The following is an 18,895-nucleotide window of genomic DNA, read 5'->3' as shown; positions in this document are numbered from 1 at the left end:
AAAAATTAAAGATTTAGGTGTTCAAATTATCTATATAATGACGATCACGATCCCCGTGTACCCGTTAAAATAGCCGCATGTCAGATAAGGCATAGGATATCGGAATGAGGCGGGGTATTTATAACATAGAATTATGTACGAAAGTATGTTCGATCATCTCGAGCTAGAATGGAGGATGTTCGGTATGATATCACGCCCATCTCGGGGAAAATCATCTCTCCGACGAATCTGCGTATGCGTAATAAGGTGCGCTAAAATCCCAGAAGTTGACCCCAATTACGCGCGACACAGGCTCAATAAGCCCTCAACCACAAGCCTTAATCGACCAACATCAGGACTTTCCGATTCCCACGCCTTCAACATTGATGACACAAGGATTACGGCATGTCTCCATCGGCTTGGTAGGATGAAGTCAGCCTGCAAAGGCACTCGTGAGGGCGTCAAATTATTTGCTCGAGTGTCCTCTGGTACTTGATCCTCACTGCAGTTGCTTTGAGATTCTGACTGGCAATGCAGCTTCAAAGCCAATAACGCTAGGGCGCTACGCGTGCAGCTACGCATCGTCAGCCAACTGCCTTGGTGGCGATGAAGAAGCCCCTCTGCATTCGCCTCGATTCGACGGACCGCACTTTCGAGGTACTCTTTGGCCAATTGGGAGGTAGTTTCAGAGCATACAGACGGCAAGTTGGCGTTGACTGCCGAAGGACCGAGCTTGCGATTGTTCAGAATCACTAAAATGGCTGGAAATCGAAGAATTTCAATAACGTCAATGTGATGGCCACGTAGCACCCAGGGCAGGATGTCGTATAGAGGCTCGGTGGATGTGGCAGAGAAGCGCATGGAAGGGGGTAACCATTGCAACCTATGTTTGTGATTAACAGTCAAGCCGTGACAGGCTGAACGGAGACTAGCTTACCATTGTTGGAGCTGCATGTCGAATTCGACCACGCTATGCCAGAGAGCAGAGTTTCCGTCAGTACTGTCTTCCTCACGACAAGTGCTGCCATCGCTATGCTCATAGCGGTAGGTAAGGACTCGGTATTGCATTCTCTTCAGCGCGATTTCCCCTAAATAGAAAAGCCATCCATTGACTAGGAATCCTCTATCAGCTTCAGATGATGATGATGTTTGGCTTGATCGAGCGTTGATTTCGGAGCAATCGAGACTGGGGACAGATGGAAAGATATTCGGATACTGTATACCGCTAATACCAGATCCTGGAAGTCCCAATTCAAGACGAAGTTCGCTAAAAGAGAAACAGTAAGCACCAGCATACCATTGACGATTTGTTTCTTACATTTCACTTTTCAAGCAACTCCAATACAATGAATCCTCCAGAGCCCTCAAGTTGGCAGAAGTTTGGCCACCGTGTTCTAAGACCTCGTCTCTACTTTGGGCATGAGACTCGAATGAAACTTTGAGCCGTCGTCGGGAAGCAAAGTAACCCAGGCACTGGGTACTAGCTTGGACGAACGCTTTCCATGCCGCCATTATACGCATGGTATACATCAAGTAAACACCCGACAGAAACGCGCACTGCACAGAAATCAGGGTGTTTTCACAGTAGAGAGTACCCATATGACGCTGAGATTCCTGAAAGTAAAGATCCGCAGCTCGAAACTCCGGTGCGTCGCGGGGAACCATAACTTGTCCTGGAGGTGCGTGATCTGTGAGGGATGTGGAAATGCTGCTGATAGCCAGGACAAGAAGCTTAAAACAGCGGGCTATTAGCATGAATCTCCATGCAACTTGGTGTCTACTCACCAGACGACAAAATCTTCCCCCGTGTCTGTACGAAGAGTCCAGGAATTCCTCGGCGTCACGTCTTAACTCCACCGGGTCAATAATGGGGTTTTTAACGTTGTTATTGACCAAGAAATTTTCCACCAGATGAAGAATAGTCTGCCTATTGAAACCCGGTGATTCATGTCCAATTGTAGCAGGTGCGATGTGACTTGAAACCTGACCTAACAGTTCCACCAGAGTCTCAGAAGTTGAGATCCCTAGCTGATGAAGATATTCTTTGCAAACAGGCCATCGTAACATAGCCTCAATACCCATTTCTTCGGTTGCACGAGACAGAACGTCGGGCCCAGGAGGGACATCTAGCAATGACTGGATGCTTGCTGCATATCTTTTGGAGCCATATCCTGGCGAAGTTGGATTCGAGGCCGTTGAAGGTATGGGCAGGCTTCCATCATTAGCTGACCGATCTGACACAGGGCCCAACAGTCCCGGCGATATGGCGTCCTGCGGTGACGTCTGAGATCGATGAACGCCCGGGGCCAAGCTCACGGCTTGATCAGGGCTAGGATGCTCCAAAAGCTGACGGGCACAGCAATTGCGGGATTGGTCTACGATCACCCTTTCCAGGCTGTCTAATCGTTTCAGTATCTCAAGACTGGCCTGATCGAACCTATGATTAAGTCAGCATGCCGATAGGAGCTACAGGGTCTGTTGATGCGTTTTGTTGCCTTAATGGACTCGGCTGGGTATAACTGCACTCGCCACCGGTCTTTTTGCAAAAGCCGCAGACTGGCCAAACATTATCACATTTGGTCTTTCGGGCACGGCAGATTAAGCAGGCATTGACAGCCTTAGTGCGCTGGTATGAACCGGCAACTCGAGGAGGAGGACCGCTCTCCGGTGATTTCCGTTTCCGCGAAGTGCGGGATTCCTCCATGTCCGGGAAACGAACGGGGACAGATTTGACGTCTAGTCTGGTGCAGTCCGAATGCCTTCATCGAGCAACATTTCCCATGGCGGAGGAGCGGGGGAGGAGAGCGGACAGATTAAATGTGGGACAACAGGGCAACTACTTCCGTGAGGCCAGACGAACGGGGGAAATTAAGCTGACCCCCCAGTCACGTGACCTAGTTGGATAGTGCGGAGGGCTACTGTAGTTGGCAACTTGCGAGCTTCGAGAAAAGGGAAAAATGGTCTTAGAGCAGGTAAATTGGTCTCAGGGTCCGTTAAGTATTCGGAATTGTCCAGCTTTCAGTGTTTAAGCGATAGGTAATTGAGCAAGCCACTTGGAAATCGATCGGGGCGTTATATGCAAACAGGCCTTCGTGGCTATGGTTGGTTTCATAGATAGCTGTCTCTGTCGCACCCAAACGGATTATTTAGCGGTGTTTGAAGCCATCGGTGGACCAACATTCTCCTAGCCGGATTTGTTGTGCGGATGTATTAACAAGGAGACAAATACATCATTAAGTTATAGACAGGATGCTCTTATATCTAACATCTTTTTAAGGATACTGCATCGCTAATCAACTGATGGTATATCTCGTATATCTCTGCACTAGCTGGAATAGTTCAAAAATCTCCTCTCTTCTCAGTCATTCCGCTATGATTTCGTAGTGTTTCATAACGACACCTATTCTTTACTCATTCTCCGTGACGCTAATGACGGTCGACTTGAACTTCCTCGCAGCAACCTTGCGGTTGAACAAGATATCACTTTCGCGATAAGTGCGGTGCTTCAGCTCAGGGAGGCAAAAGTAGGCACCGATCCAACAGACGCAAGCAGTAGCTGCCCAGACGTAACCGCATTTGCCAGCAAGATTCCATCCCGTGGTGTTGAGCATCTGAGAGGCCAGGTAAATCATAGGAATCTCCGCGACATAGTAAGCGGCACGACCAACTCCAGTACTCAAAGCCCGAAGACGGACCGACGAGGTCTCAGAAATAATGGTGTATGAGATGGGTCCAAGGGTACCCGCAAAAACGAAGGAGATGATGATGCCAAGGCACGCTTGGGCATAATTAGTCGATTGATTCTGCTTGATAGAAGCACAGATACCTAGAATGATTAGTAGAGTAATGTTGGTTGCTGTGCCCCAAAGATAGATAGTTCGACGACCGAACCATGACGAAATAAACCAAGAGCAGACGTTGGCAACGAATCCCAAACACGAATTGATCAGGCTAAGCTCGAAAGAACGGTTTGACGAAATTCCAGCTTCTAAAAGGAAACAATCAGTCATCCGTACTATATTCCATCAACCAGGAGTCTACTCACGCTCGAAGAAAAAGGTTGCCTGATTCGCAATTAGATTACCCGCAAAATTTTGCGACGCGTACATCAAGCAGATAATAATTGTTCGCCGTAAATCAGTACCCTTGAAAAGGTCGAGGAATCTCGGATTACCGCCCATCTGAGTTTCGATCTCCACGGTTCGCTGCACCATAGCGAATGTCTGTTGGGCCGTCTCTGGGTCTCCAGTACCGAGTCGTTTGATGGAGCGAAGGGCCTCTTCCTTACGTCCATGACGAATCAGCCACCAGGGAGATTCTGGAGCGAAGAAGACGAGAATCAAGAGGGGGGTCTGACCGGGTTAGTCATTGCGAGTGAAACGGTTCGATACTTCAACTTACGGGGAAGATCCATTGCAAAGCAAGCGGCACTCGCCAAGCCCACTGATCGTCCCGCTGATTATATCCATAGGTGGCAGCTGCGACTATAATTCCACCGATCGACCAGCTCATTTGCAGAGTCGCCGTGCAAGCACCCCGAAGGGCGAGGGGCACGACCTCGCTTGCGTAGGCGGGTGAGTTCGCAATAAATAATCCCCACGGGACACCTTCCAATGCTTGCCCCACGGTCAGAACGGCAAGGGAGTCGGCCTTCAGTAAATGGAGTCAGACGAATCCGGTCAACATTCAGGTGCGTCGTACTACTTACGAAGAAAGAAATGAAGATCGTCGCATTCATGAGGACCAACGCCAATATAGTCGTCCAGCGATAGCCCAGACGGTCCGTGATCGGTCCCGCCATCAGAACACCGACAAACGCTCCACATTGACCGGCCTGGAAGAGAGCACTTTGCCATCGGGTTGGGATGGCATATATATCATTTGCCGCGTCAATTAGGACACCGTATTGCCGTTGGAAAGCGCCCAGTGCGACAAAGTTCCCATTCAGAAACATGTCGAAAGATTCCATGACCTGCGAGGCGTCAGTGCTTGCTTGACATCAAGTTTCTCGTCAACACTACACAGGAGGAATTCCTGCAAAGGGGGGGTTGGGAGCTGGAGAGAGAACACACAATGGTGAAGCACATAACGAATGCCCATAGGCAAGCCCAAGGGTGGCTCTTGGCCGCTTCCCACACACCCATCTCATGCTCGCGATTCTCGCCCTCAAAGGCGTAGTCCAAGAGATCCGGGGTTGACCCGTCCTCGCAATGAAGAACATCAGCTTTTCCCCCTGAAGCAACTCAGGGGTTTTCTGGATACCCGACGACATGGTTCGAGGTGACAGTTGGCAATATTAATGTGTGAACGTGAAGCCAGCAGGCACTGAGCCATTGTGCAAACGTGGGGCAACTCGGAGATTTTATACTGAGGCAACCTGGCAAGGCACGGCCTTTCTGTCCCATTTGGAGGACGACTTTAAGCGAGGGATCTCACAATGTTGTCGGCTCCGCGGCGCTAAATTAAAGCCTTCGAACAGGAGCAGCTTGGAAAGTCTCCGTCCATCTATCGCGGAGAGGAATGATCGCGTCGGAACGACCCTTGCAAGAGTGGGGGCCAGGCAGACCAGTGAAGCAGTAGCTTGTCCACCAAGCGGCTCGGAGTTAGAAAGCAACACAGATTCTCTGCGGGGGAGATTTAGGTTTCCCCAGGCGTCTCCTCCAGATTTGAGGAGAGATTGCACACAGGATTTGGACCGAAACTGCGGGGGAAGGTCGGGGTGGTGGGGCTTCTACTCGAGCTTGTTTGACTGATCATCTCGGTGCCAATGGCCGATCAACCAAGAAAGGAGAGTATCGAGTTGATTGTACGGAGTAGTAGCCAAAGAGTGCCGGAGTGGGAGCAAAAGGCTTTCTTAGCGCGCCATGAGGCGAGCCTAACTGCATCAGAATGCATAATACGATACCTTGGCGCCGAACAGGCCCCGACGTTCCCCGACATCAATCGACACCGACGTTCCCCGATGCGAGGCGATGACGCCCAAAGGGTGAGCAGATCGAGTTAGAACATTCGAACATGTCACGTTGCATTTGCTAGTCACGGGGTCTACCTGGTGGATCCTCGTCCCTGTGTGTCGATACATTCACTATGCTTTAGTGTACGATAGCATATCCATGTGCTGATCTCTAATTGAGCTATAACTCACTCAAATCCATCATCATCATCATCATCATCATCATCATATTTCATGAAACGTAGCTAGATGCATGAGAGGTAGATCTCCCAATTATTTGTGCACAGACATGAGACTCCAAGCTGCCTACCTGCATTACATCTTCGACCGCGTGTCTTCATGTTTCAATCTCTGTCGCGCGATTTGACTGGACTGTGAACTTCTTTTCTTATCGCAAATTATATGGTCAAGGGTGTAGAACTCGTTACCGTCTACTGAGCCTACCGAGCGGGATTTTGCATTGCATCGGCAAAATCTCGGCCAAGCTATACATTAGTAAAGAGAGAGAGAGAGAGAGAGAGCGAGAGAGGAAATTCTATGAGCAAATGGTATTTCTATCGGACGTCAAGCTTTATCTTATATGCTCTTTTGATGGCCATTTTCCAATGCGGCGTCTCTGGGCATGACGTGCGCATAATAGTAGGTTTGCGCATTGTCAATGATCGTTTTGAGCTTTGCGGCCGGAATCTTGGCCTTGCGGTCATACGAGTATAATCCATTCACCTCTTGCTCCACGTCATACCTAACTCAGGCGTTAGCATACTAGACTCCCTAATTTCGGGATGCGATCAGGTAAAGTATTCCGGGAAACGACTCACAGCTGGGTGTACACAAAACCACACGAATGGCCGCCGCGCACGACAGCCATAATCAACTTCTCAAGCCGAATGAGGAGATCCTTGGCATCAGTGGCGGTGGTATAGCCCCAGTCCCGTTCACCCGCCGTTGTACCGTCCGCAGGAGCGATATTGACCCCCCCAAACTCGGTACAGATGACTGGAGCACCAGGCGTATGCTGTGCACCGGCATCGACAAGAGTAGAACCCTCGTAAATGGGGGCGGTAAACATGTCTCGATTCGCCTTCTGGCCCAGAATCCCCCCATCCATCTTGGCGCATGACTTGGATAGTTCTGATGAGTCGGCGTAGTCGTGGTATGTAGTCAGATCGGTCAGGACATGTTCCCAACCGCAATTATCATTGATTGGACGGCTGGGGTCAAGGGTCCTATATGCCATAGTCAGCCCCCGCAACGTATTGCCAAACCCCCGCAGTGGATTACACCCCAAGTGGCTTACTTACTTGGTCATGTAGTATATGGAGCGAATGTGATTACGCTGCTCAGCGTCATCTTTCAGCGAGGTATAGCCCCAGCTTTCGTTGCCAGGGGTCCATGTGACAATGCATGGGTGGTTGATGTCTCTTTTCACAGCCGCTATCCACTCACTGTTGAACCGCCCGGCGTCGTTTGTAAATTCGTAAGCGTTCGCCATTTCCCCCCACACCAGGTAGCCCAATCTGTCAGCCCAGTATAGGAAGACGGGGTCCTCTACCTTCTGATGTTTTCTGCAGCCATTGAAGCCCATTTCCATCGACATCTCTATGTCGGCTTTCAGTGCGTCCGGGCTTGGAGGGGTCATGCCAGTCTCGGGCCAGTAACCTTGGTCGAGGACTAAAGCCTGAAAAATAGGCTTGCCGTTAATTTGGAACGTACCATTCCCGGCTTTCCAGGAGATGCTCCGCATGCCCGTTGAGGTGCAGATTTCATCAACCAGTTGTCCTGAGGTATACAGACGCAGGGTCAGGTCATACAGGATTGGATGGTTCGGTTCCCACAGGGCGACACCATCGCGCCAGCACTTGTCGGAACTGAATGGTAATCTCGGCTTCCGCGAGGCAGAAACTTTCATGTCAAGGTCCAAGTTCACGACATCCTTATCAGTGGCGACGTCGCTCGTGACTTGACCCACGAGGATACCAGCAAGGCGGGCTTCTATTTCAACACGGTATGTAGTCTTGCGCCGTCTTTTGCCAATAACTGCAAGCCGCGCATGGAGCTGGCCATTCTCGATATCATCCGAGCGAAGAATTGTGCCGTAGCTACCGCAACCCAATCGGGTCATGGGCACACTCTCCATCCAGACAGAAAGCCAAATTCCACTCGTAGGGGTATAGTAGATCGACTCCGGGACAGGGCCCCAGTATTGCTTTCCGCGTGGCTGGGTGAGGTCGGTCGGTGAGTCGCGGACACGCATAGTGAGACGGGATTCGCGCTTGCTGGCAACTGCATCTGAGATGTCCAGGTCGAAAGGTACATGTCCACCCTGGTGGCCACCGACAAGCTGCCCGTCTATCCATACGGAACACTCGTAATCAACTGCCCCGAAGCGGAGAATCAGACGGTTGCCTCTGTCCTGTTCCTCCGGTGTTCGAATATCCTGGATCATGCGCTCATACCAAAGTACCTCATGCGCTTCGTGGAGATTGATTCCTGATGCAGGAGTCTGGAAAGCATAAGGAACTTGGATTTCACGTTTCGCATGTTTTGCCGCCTCCGCTGGAATTCCATTCAGCGGCCAGAGCTCTGACAGGCCGCTATCAGAATCATCAAAAATGAAGTCCCATGTGCCATTCAAGGAGGCCCAGTTCAACTCCTTCCGTTGAAAGTCGGGTCGTGGATAGGCCATCGCCTTGGTTGCGGTTGAGACAGTCATTGCAAACGAGCGGTTTTGGGTGTTTGGTCAAACAAGAAGAGGTCGGGTGACAGGGGGGCATTGGGTATTATTCAGAAAAGAAAAACGACTACAGTGGGAAGGATGGTCTGCGTCTAAATATCTGCTTAGATGATTGACTAGAATTTCACGCAGCCACTGCGAATGCGCCAAAGGCAGTCCCCGGTATGGCAATCCGAGGACCAGTATCGGGGAACATCGGGCCAGAGCATACTGGGCAGTCGTAGTGGACTCCCGTTGTGGATCTCAACTCACCCTGGAGACAGTAAATGTCAATCGAGATCGAGTGAGGAACATACTTCTCTGTTCAACTTGGAAGACTCGGTTGTTACATGGATCAACAAGCCCAACAACAAGTCCGATTTAAGGAAGCTTGTGGAGATGCACGGAACACATAGTATGATACATGCCACCCACGCGAGGTGCTTCCCTGCTTTCACTCATGCGTATAGTGGTGATACAGAGAATACTAGCTTTCTAATTGCCGCAGATCCAGAGTCATACAGGCGAGCTATCCCTTGCTAATCTTAGACTGGTGCCACAGACCTTTGTTATTCTTGTCCCTAATGGTTAGTCGAAAACCTGACCTAGGCCTTATTCGGTCTGAAACGCGGCCGGGGTGGATTCATACAGTACTACTCCATCCAGACTATACAGTTTTCGAACCCTATCCTCGGCTGACAGGCACGCCGCCGACGTTCCCCGATGACTATACACCAAACACACAGTCCTTGAATTCTGCGTCGATTCAGAACTATACCCATGGCTTGCTCTTACTATCCTTAAAACATAAAGTTTGCACTTGGGTAATTTACGTAGTATGTCGGATTTCCTGTCCGTGCGTCCTCTTTTGGCGGGAACAGGTCCATCTATTCTTCATTCATATGGTCACCATATATTTATAGGCCATCAATAGGCCTGCTTGTCCTTCTAAAAACAGATATCCACCTCTTTTCGCTCCTCACCACTGGGGTTCCCATACATTGTGGATCAAAATGTTTGACCAATTTCTCTATATTCCAGCTCTTCTCCTGACCTTCAGCAATCATGTTTTGGCAGAGCCCATACGGGCCTTGGACACCGACTTTCCTGACCCTTGTTTGATACACACGGATCAAGGGTACTATGCGTTTGCTACGAATGGAAATGGTATCAACGTCCGAATCGCCTCGTCCACCGATTTCATGTCCTGGGACCTGCTTTCGGGAGTGGACGCTTTGCCCGGACCATTCCCACCCTGGGTGGCTTCTTCTCCCGCCGTCTGGGCTCCTGACGTGATTCAACGGGTAAGTCAGGATGAATACTGCAAAACACCTGACAATAACATTGCTAAGGTGTATGATTTCAGCCGGACGGGATGTATGTCATGTATTTCTCTGCCGCGGCCGCGAGTGACACGAGCAAGCATTGTGTTGGTGTCGCCACATCATCGACTGTGACTGGTCCCTACATGCCGGAAAACGCACCTCTAGCATGCCCTCTACAACAGGGTGGTGCTATAGATCCTGACGGCTTTTACGATGATGGCTCATTCTACGTGGTCTACAAGATCGATGGCAATAGCCTTGATGGCGATGGCACGCTTCACTCTACACCAATCATGCTCCAAGCACTTGACTCGGATGCCGTGACTCCATACGGTTCCCCTATCCAAATTCTGGATCGCAGTGACGCTGATGGCCCGTTGGTCGAAGCACCCAGTTTGGTGAAAAGGGGTGACACATATTACCTTTCCTTTTCATCTAACATGTACGACACCCCACTATACGATGTTAGCTATGCAACCGCATCAAATATTACGGGCCCATACACCAAAGCACAAGCACCCAATGCCCCGTTACTCGTGTCTGGTGATAGTAGTAACGTTGGACCTCTCTCTGGACCAGGAGGTTCCGACTTTTCTGTGGACGGTACCAGAATCGTGTTCCATGCCTTTGAGAATGGTCAAAACATTAGCAATGGCCGGGCGATGTTTACTTCTCTGATTCAGGAGTCTAATGGGATAATTCAGCTGATATAGGTCATGAATTTGGTGTTCATATGCTTGTGAAAGTTTGCTGCAAGAGCTTCGAGGAGGCGCAGTCCCACTGATGTGTAGGCACCACGTTCAGGTACGGATATTTTAGCAGTGCAACCCCCCCCCAATAAGAGTATTTCAAGACGTTTATGGAGGCCTTTATTGTCCTCTAGGGACCTTGCACAGCTTGCTAATATCTTGAGATATATCCGATGTATAACGCAAAGAATAGCGCGAGATATACTATAAGATTTACTGGCGTTAGGTAGACAATCAAATGAAGAAGAAAGTCATGAGTGACAAGACTGTCTCCCGGGGAGCTGCCAGAGTGGTCAAGTGGAATACTCGATTCCCTGCAGTTTCTCCTTGCTTGGCCTCGTGATGGTCGGGTTCAGGACCGAAACGATGAAGTATGAACCAGACGGGGCCGTCATATGTCCTACAGCAAACCAGGCCTCAGGCCCACCCATTGTTTATCGCATTCAAGAACAGGACTATCATCATCATCATCATCATCGTCGTCGTCATCATTATCATCGGCTATTGTGATCAAGAGATTAAGAAGAATAGGGGTAGATAGCTCTCTACCCCTCAAGCTTTACATTCTCAAGGCACCTCACCCATCAGATCCTCGTCTATCTCGAGTCCAGCGTCCTCTCCAATGCCAGTATTCGCATCGTCCGCATTTGCCCAAATCTGCCCCCTCTGCATACCATCAACGAATTCGTTGCTCAGCCCCATATGATGGCCAATCTCGTGAAGACTTTCCATCAAGGCCCCAAGAGACTGACTTTCCCGTGCAAGGCAGGCTTGTGCCTTACTCTCATCTGAGAACTGAGGTGAGGAGCGGGCGGCCGAGAACCGCAGCATGGTTGAACTTGTCCCGCTTGAATGTTGTACTAAAGTGGCCTTCACAGCACCTGACATGATGAAAGAAGCTATGGCTGACTCTGTGGCTTCGTCACTCATCCGCATGGATGATGCCTGATCTGCGAGCTCCTTGACTGTCAAGGCGGCAAATGTCTGTCGGATACCCATGACAGTATGCTTGGAGAAGGCGCTAAGCACTTGAGAGACAAGGCCCATGTTGTGATCCTAAGAGAGTGTGCATTAGTGACGGTCGGGTGAAGCGGGCTCCAGATCCATGGCTGACTTACAGTGCACCAAATATCCCGACCTGCATCAACCTCTGCCTCCAGATTTTCCAAGTCGCCTCTTTGAAAACTGTGGGCCAGATTGACATATGGTCTAGCCAGCGACTGATAAAGCTTGGCCGTATGCGAAGGGATCAGATTCGAAGGCGAGGATACCTAGCGCCGGAATATCTTAGGATCAGAAAGGACAATCCAGGGTGGACCGAGTCCGCGAGATAATTTGCTCACCTTGCCGTTCTCTAACAACTTCACCAGTATCCACTTCTTGTAGGCCTCCACCATGATCATGCTAATGGGACCCGCCGTGGGCATCGAGATAACAACCCCGAGATAATGTGCCGCCTTGCCCCACTGTTTCAGTGCCATGTAGATCATTCCACCGAGAAGGAAGTATTGTAGATAGTCTTTATACGCCAACTTGGACGAAATCCCGGAGGTCTCGGTGATAAAAGACAGGCTTGAGTCGTGTGCTGCACACGGCAACACGGGAAATTTGGACGTCGCGTGGGAAATCGACGTAGGGAAGTGGCAGACATATTTATCAAGGACGGGCAGCGCGTGGGTGTATGCCCTTGCACGCAAACAGAGACGGACAAGTAGTAGGTGTGTCGAAGTGAAGACTGCACAAGACGGGTCCAGCCGCAACATGGCATCTCTGACCGGTCGCACGGCCAGGATGGGCTGAAATCCGTCAGTTTCTTGATCACGGAGGAGAAGGGTTGAGAAAGGGGATGGTCATATACCTTGGAAACTACCTGTGCAGCCTGCGCAACAATTTCAACCAACTGGCGCCACTCTTGGCCTGCATATCTCACTTGGACGGGGTCGAAAGCTCTCAGGTAGGTTACGATCCTCGACCAAAGATTTCCGGGAGGAAGTAAGGCAGGTGGCACATTTTCACGGGATTCCTCTTGGAAGGCTTGGATTTGAGCCCGAAGAAGAAACAAGTAGACAAGAGAGTCCGCAACTGGGTCGAAATGCTGGCAAAGGCAGACTGATTAGAAGCTGGCCACTCAGATCAGATTTGGAGGGAGAGATCACTGCTCACATCAAGAAGAGACGCGTTACTGGCAAAGGCAGCAAGAGACTTTTTCGAAATGACATGTCTCAAAGATGCCACAGTTTCACGGATCTGTTGGTCATAGTTTTGGTCGGACAGATACGCAGCTTCACGCAGCTGGGCGGACTGGGTCATAAGGCCCTCGACGACCTCCATCTTGAAAAGCTGGCAGCCTCAATCGCAAATGTGTCTCGGAGTCTAAGCAAAGACAGGGTCGAATCCAAAGTGAGCCGGGTTGGAGATGGAAATATGAAGCAGAGCGGTTGAAGGAGGATGAATAAAATGGGTGAGTGTGTAAAAGAGGCTTGAGGAAACGAAGGTGGAAAGAGGAAAGGTAGCTGTAGAAACAAGCTCTCTGAAGGTCCAATAGAAAAACCAGGCCCAAGACCTCTCTCTCTCACGGATGGTTTAGGAAGACGGGGAAAGTTGTTGTGGTCGTTGGTGACAGCCCGGAGTTTGGCAGTTTGGAGAGAGCTCCGCACCAGCGAGCGGTCGGACGGCGGCCGATAAGCTGATAAGCCGATAAGCCGATAGCGGAGCTGGTCCTCGTGTGAGTGAAAAAAGAAGAAAACGCCCCTCGATAACTCGATAACTACTCCCCCCGCCTTCGGAGTATAGAAGCTCGTTCTTGACTCACCTTTGCTCATTACCAGACCTAGCCCCACATCCCGTGATTTCTTTCTCTTGCTTGTCGAACTCTCCCAATCCTTCATTTCGCATCTTCGCTCCTGCGAAAGGACTCAATTACGATTCAGAAATTGCCTTTGCTCTGCTCTGAGATCGAACGGAAGCAATGTCGTTGACCGATTCGGCCCCCGTGGATGTGGCCCGCAGCGCATCGCTCGCCTCGCGTCACCTAGCCACACTGTCAAACAGTGCTCGAAATGATGCGCTGACCGCATTGCACCAAGCTTTGGATAGGAACCGAGATGCTATCTTGGCGGCTAATGCCCGGGATCTTGAGGCAGCTACGAGGGCTGCCAATGACGGCAGCCTCAATCACAGTGTGCTGAAACGACTCGACCTTTCACGGCCCGGCAAATATGATGACATGCTACAAGGAATTTTGAACGTTCGAGACTTGGAGGATCCTGGTGTGACTCCCGCCCTTGGACTCTCCACAATTTTAGTCAATTGAGTAAAATTCAGGCTAACTCCAAGACGGAAATAACAGTTGGCAAAGTGACCCTACGAACTTTGTTGGATGAGGGCTTGACCCTGGAGCGCGTGAGCTGCCCTATCGGGGTCCTGTTGATTATCTTCGAGGCTCGTCCGGAGGTGATCGCAAATATTGCTGCGCTAGCTATCAAGTCGGGCAATGCTGCCATTTTGAAAGGTGGGGAAGATCCCGATTTGTCTTTTGATCTTTTCAATGGGCCCATCCCAGAACTGATGTCTCTATGTCTATAGGTGGAAAGGAGTCCATGGAATCTTTCGTAGCCATCGCAAATGTGGTTTCGGAAGCCATTGCTGGCTCTCAAGTGCCCGTATCGTCGGTTCAACTTGTCAAGACCCGTGATGTTGTTTCTTCCCTCCTTGCCCAGGACTCATTCATTGATCTTGTCATCCCCCGAGGATCCAACGAATTGGTTCGTTTTGTAAAGGAGAATACCAAGATTCCAGTCCTTGGCCACGCCGACGGTCTCTGTTCGGCCTACATACACTCGGATGCTAAGATCGACACGGCGGTGAAGGTTGTGGTAGATTCCAAAACGGACTACCCGGCGGCCTGCAATGCGCTTGAGACTCTCCTTGTCAACGAGGAGGTCCTCGAGTCTGTTTTCCCGGCAGTAGCGGAGGCACTCCTGAACAAGGGTGTTTCCCTTCGCTGCGATTCAGCCTCTAAGGCGGTCCTTTCGAAGACATTAACCGCCGGTCAACTTGCCCAGGTTCAATCGGCCACCGAGGCTGACTACGACACGGAATTCCTAGATTTGGTGCTGGCTGTCAAGACCATCTCTGCAACCGGGTCTCCTGAATCAGCCGTGGAGGCTGCTGTTGCGCACATCAACACGCATTCGTCCAAGCATACTGATATCATCTTGACCGAGTCACGCGAGCTGGCAAACTTGTTCATGAACAGCATTGATAGCGCGGGAGTCTTTTGGAACGCATCATCCAGGTTTGCGGATGGAATGAGATTTGGCTTTGGGACTGAAGTTGGCATCAGCACCAACAAGATCCATTCCCGGGGTCCCGTTGGTCTGGAAGGTCTGACCATCTATAAATACCTGATTCGGGGCAACGGTCATGGTGCGGGGGATTACCATGATGGGGCAGGAGGTCGACAATATCTCCATAAAAGCTTACCTCTCAGCGATTAAGGATATAGTGTACATAGATCTACCCTTTGCGAATTCTCTTACCGAGATTCCTAGTGGAGGGAGAAAAAAATTCAAACGTATTTTTTTGTTGAAACATTTCGCAATCGTAAGAAAGGATGAGGACTAAGCCGGATGCATTTTTCTTTTGCCCTCTTCCAACCACGTACTCTGATCCCTCATTCCAACCAAAGACATTTCGCCACTTTAGGTACATCGAATAGAGGTCTCCAGCTAGACTCGGCGAGATAAACACCCGAGTTTTCAGTGCGACCAGGAATATGTGTCCTTGCACCGATGGGTTCATGTCCGTCCCACAATCATCACACAAAGTCCTTTTAGACCTTGAAACCCTTGGAACGTCTGCGACCACGGGCACGCTCGAACTTCCGGCCCTTGCTGGCAACGTAGGGCTTCTGTTAAAATCACAAGTAGGTTAGCAGCCGTAGGCAATAGATAAGCATTCAGGTAAAATCCAAGGGGTAGAATGCGGACCTTGTGAGAGTGAGGGCCGAAGCCGAAGTGCTTCACGGCCTCACGGGCGTTCTTGGGGCCACGGAGGAGCAGAGTGTTGGCACCGGTAGGGGCACGCAGAGCAAGCTGGTCCAGGGTGAGGGTCTCACCACCGGCCTTCTCGATACGGGCACGGGCGGTGGCGGTGAAGCGCAGAGCAGCGACGGACAGCTTGGGGATGTTCAGCAGGCGGTTGTCATCGGTGATGGTGCCAATCACGACCACGGTCTTGCCCTTCTGCGACTCGTTGATGTTCGAGGCGATGCGCGAAAGAGAAACCGGGGGGCGGTTGATGCGCGACATGAAGAGGCGGCGGAGAACGGCCTTGTTGAAGTTGGACTCCGTGCGGCCTGTCAAAGAAGATTCCCAGATCAGTTTCGGTCCCGGTTCATGTTCGAAGAAAAAAAATTCGTCTTTTCGCCTCGTTCTTCTGCGACGCACGAAATTCGGATACTGGATGGGAAAAGAAAGGGAGTCATACGAGCCAGGAAGCGGTACAGCTTCACCAGCACCTGCAAGTAAACGTTCTCGCTCTTGGGCGCCTTGCGGTGGCTGCTGCGCACATGGTGACGGTCCAGGTCGATACCTAAGAGATTTCGGACATCGATTAGTCTCAGGAGGGAATCAAAGCGGGCGTGGAGGAAGCAAATATGTCTTCTAGGAACAGAAGGATCAAGACTGTGAGGCTGGAATGGTTGGACATACCCATGGCTGCTGATATGAATTGAACACCTGGGAGTTAGCTTGCTGTCGCACCCGTATGGAAAGAGCAGGAGGTTTTTGGTCTTCAACTTTCGGCTGCGCGGGTGTGTGTGGGTTGAGCCCTACGCTAGTCCTAATAGGGCGATAAAACGAGTCACCTGATGTGGAACCGGTGAATGGACAGTTCGAATTGGAGAGCGGCAAGGGGATTAGGTAAGCAAGTGCGGCAACGGGCAGGACCGGGTTTCAATCCACGGGCAGCCTGATAACAGGCTGATAGTCTCGGCATCGGTACCAAGTCCCAACAAGAACGGATAGAGTTTGCAGTACCTGAAGACCAGTATGTATAACTCCAATTCTCTAAGTATGCTACCTAGGAATTGACCGTTGTTATATCTGGACAAGAAAGGAGTTCTTTGGGTTAAGAGAGGGTATCCCTGATTGATTGGACGGCTCATTGCGGATCCAGTACTTCTAATAGATGGAGCAGCTTGCCTGAATTAGATTAGTGCTCCGGCCATGGTCTAGAGTCCTTAGCAGAGTATGTATACACAATACACAGTCGACCAAATACAGTAGTAGTCAAGCCCGTTCCAGTGTTCCCTTAACTGTACGGTCAATAGCTCTAATATGCGCTCATGCCTCGTAGGATCTACTTTGCTATCCTAACCGGCACTACACACCTACCGGGAACGTTTTCCTAACCAAAAGGTACAAGAGGGTAGTCAGTCAGCCGTCTGCTATGAAGTTTAATCACATTCGAGAAAAGAACGGTCTAAGTATACTGTGACTAATCTCTATCATTCAGGCTGACGAGGAAGTCTCTCGTCAACTCGAAGCTGAGCCAACTACTGGCCATGCTGGGTGCAACCTTGAGTAGATTGGGTCCGATGCCCTTGAACAGCCCGCGTGCTCCCTCTTCAGCCACAATCACCCGCACCGCATCCCAGATGGACTTGTATTGATAGCCCATGCCGGACATGGTATTGATTTGGAAGCGTCTTCGTAGCACGTCACTAGAATTTGAGTTAGAGCCCCACGTCAGCCGAGCACATTTCGGGAGATTTTCTGCAGGAGAAGAGAGCCTTACAAGGGATATGTGCAGGTTTGCGCCACGGCTCCAGAAATGGCCCCAGCAAGTAGCTTTCGCCAGGGATTGGGATTCTTGTCTCCCTCAGGAGTCAAGTATTTGCGGACCGATTCATAAGTCATGAAATTGAGTCCGACCTGACGTGCATCATCAGTGACCGAACTCAAAGCGCAGGATCGAAAAGCGGGGAACTTACGTAGGGGGCAACTCCAGTGACCGTGGGGACGATTCCGCGGTAGAGGGCAATCATGCCGCCCTCATTCTTGTATATCGTCACCATAGTCGTGAACAGGCCGGGCAGCTTTTGGGATGGATCTCGGGCTCCCAGACCCGCAAAGGATGCCGATTGAATGGAAAGTCGGGTACGAACGATATCCAGCGGGTATGTGACCGTGACGGACGTGATTCCTGCGATACCTCCGCAAATAAGGCGACGTGTTGGGGTCATCTCGCCGTCTGGTGTCTCAGCAAACTAAGGATTGTCCGTGTGAGTACCCTAATTCCTCGATATTCTCAGATCTCACAGCGGTCTGCGCGTAGTTGAACTCACTTTCTTGTAGAAATTGTAACTTCCAAACTGCACCGCCGAGTAGGGAATGATGCGAATACAATTGGTTCCGTTGCCTCGCATGAAGCCTCGCCAGCCTTCCTCTCGTTTCATCTTCTTGAGAGCTTGCCATATCGATAGTTTGTATTCCTCCCGGCCAACACTTTGGATCTGGAGTAGGATTTTCAACCGCTCCAGAGGGGACACAATCGTTCTTGAAACGGCACCGGCAACACCTCCGGCCATGAATGCGGCCACCACCGGGTCAGCCAGCCTGTTTCTCGTCTGCCGTAGGAGGGTGGGTGGTGCAGGGATAGAATCCTAGTAACAAATGAGTAAGCGGGTGGACGGGTGAGGAGAACCTTTTGAGAGTCATCTGGAGTTTGAACCCACCTTGACTGGGCCGGTAGATGAAGGTAATTGTAATCCTTGCATGGTCGGTCTTGCTGTCCCATCCGACTCATTCTTCTGTGATGTGTCCTGGCGATTGAGGCTCATCTTGGCGACATACGTTTGATGTCTTCGGGTCTGCCCAGGTGAGGAAGAGGGGAACTAGCAGTCCAATGTGATGTTCCTCCCATGCGCTTTTGGTTTCTTCTCCTTAGACCAAATGCGACAGATAGCGATGGGGGAACCGGTGGCCAGGCAGGTGGTGGAGGTAACCGAAGGAGAGAACGAAAGATGAATAGGGGATCGGAACAAGATATGTCGTACTGGCCATGGAAGGGAGTCCAATGTCGTCGCTCGCTCCGGGTTCTACTGATCCATCGTTCAAGGCACAGCCCCGGCGGTGCTTGTGATGCTCTCTCCTTGGAAATCAGGAAGAGG

At 50.7% G+C, this 18,895-nt stretch overlaps 8 protein-coding genes across 8 annotated transcripts; 2 read left to right on the top strand and 6 right to left on the bottom strand.

Moving 5' to 3' along the window:
* Positions 1-276: 276 nt before the first annotated feature.
* N7458_009415 (fungal specific transcription factor domain-containing protein) lies at positions 277-2,061 on the bottom strand (the record flags this gene model as incomplete). Its single annotated transcript, XM_056912797.1, has 3 exons — positions 277-862; positions 917-1,246; positions 1,298-2,061. The coding sequence occupies 3 exons, from the start codon at positions 2,059-2,061 to the stop codon at positions 277-279; spliced, it is 1,680 nt and encodes a 559-aa protein (XP_056761646.1).
* Positions 2,062-3,386: 1,325 nt separating this feature from the next.
* On the bottom strand, positions 3,387-5,251 carry N7458_009414 (uncharacterized protein; the record flags this gene model as incomplete). The annotated part of the gene is made up of 6 exons (XM_056912796.1): positions 3,387-3,967; positions 4,025-4,331; positions 4,381-4,629; positions 4,688-4,951; positions 5,052-5,212; positions 5,242-5,251. 6 exons carry the CDS (start codon positions 5,249-5,251, stop codon positions 3,387-3,389), a joined length of 1,572 nt encoding a protein of 523 aa, XP_056761645.1.
* Positions 5,252-6,508: 1,257 nt separating this feature from the next.
* On the bottom strand, positions 6,509-8,645 carry N7458_009413 (glycoside hydrolase family 2 protein; the record flags this gene model as incomplete). Its single annotated transcript, XM_056912795.1, has 3 exons — positions 6,509-6,674; positions 6,751-7,158; positions 7,234-8,645. The coding sequence occupies 3 exons, from the start codon at positions 8,643-8,645 to the stop codon at positions 6,509-6,511; spliced, it is 1,986 nt and encodes a 661-aa protein (XP_056761644.1).
* A 1,013-nt stretch (positions 8,646-9,658) lies between these two features.
* Positions 9,659-10,683, top strand: N7458_009412 (glycoside hydrolase family 43 protein; the record flags this gene model as incomplete). Its single annotated transcript, XM_056912794.1, has 2 exons — positions 9,659-9,949; positions 10,012-10,683. 2 exons carry the CDS (start codon positions 9,659-9,661, stop codon positions 10,681-10,683), a joined length of 963 nt encoding a protein of 320 aa, XP_056761643.1.
* A 603-nt stretch (positions 10,684-11,286) lies between these two features.
* Positions 11,287-13,050, bottom strand: N7458_009411 (putative COP9 subunit 3; the record flags this gene model as incomplete). Its single annotated transcript, XM_056912793.1, has 5 exons — positions 11,287-11,775; positions 11,838-11,990; positions 12,063-12,515; positions 12,578-12,814; positions 12,883-13,050. The coding sequence occupies 5 exons, from the start codon at positions 13,048-13,050 to the stop codon at positions 11,287-11,289; spliced, it is 1,500 nt and encodes a 499-aa protein (XP_056761642.1).
* Positions 13,051-13,687: 637 nt separating this feature from the next.
* N7458_009410 (glutamate-5-semialdehyde dehydrogenase) lies at positions 13,688-15,218 on the top strand (the record flags this gene model as incomplete). Its single annotated transcript, XM_056912792.1, has 3 exons — positions 13,688-13,988; positions 14,069-14,230; positions 14,305-15,218. 3 exons carry the CDS (start codon positions 13,688-13,690, stop codon positions 15,216-15,218), a joined length of 1,377 nt encoding a protein of 458 aa, XP_056761641.1.
* A 335-nt stretch (positions 15,219-15,553) lies between these two features.
* On the bottom strand, positions 15,554-16,437 carry N7458_009409 (60S ribosomal protein eL18; the record flags this gene model as incomplete). The annotated part of the gene is made up of 4 exons (XM_056912791.1): positions 15,554-15,631; positions 15,711-16,078; positions 16,210-16,314; positions 16,434-16,437. 4 exons carry the CDS (start codon positions 16,435-16,437, stop codon positions 15,554-15,556), a joined length of 555 nt encoding a protein of 184 aa, XP_056761640.1.
* A 783-nt stretch (positions 16,438-17,220) lies between these two features.
* On the bottom strand, positions 17,221-18,565 carry N7458_009408 (putative mitochondrial carrier protein; the record flags this gene model as incomplete). The annotated part of the gene is made up of 5 exons (XM_056912790.1): positions 17,221-17,446; positions 17,521-17,657; positions 17,717-17,992; positions 18,071-18,388; positions 18,461-18,565. The coding sequence occupies 5 exons, from the start codon at positions 18,563-18,565 to the stop codon at positions 17,221-17,223; spliced, it is 1,062 nt and encodes a 353-aa protein (XP_056761639.1).
* Positions 18,566-18,895: the final 330 nt, after the last annotated feature.

This window comes from Penicillium daleae (assembly GCF_028827525.1).
Source record: "Penicillium daleae strain IBT 16125 chromosome Unknown utg000008l_segment0_segment0, whole genome shotgun sequence".
Taxonomy (NCBI): Eukaryota; Fungi; Ascomycota; class Eurotiomycetes; order Eurotiales; family Aspergillaceae; genus Penicillium; species Penicillium daleae.
Note: the sequence above shows the minus strand (reverse complement) of the source record. Positions and strands in the feature narration are given on the sequence as shown.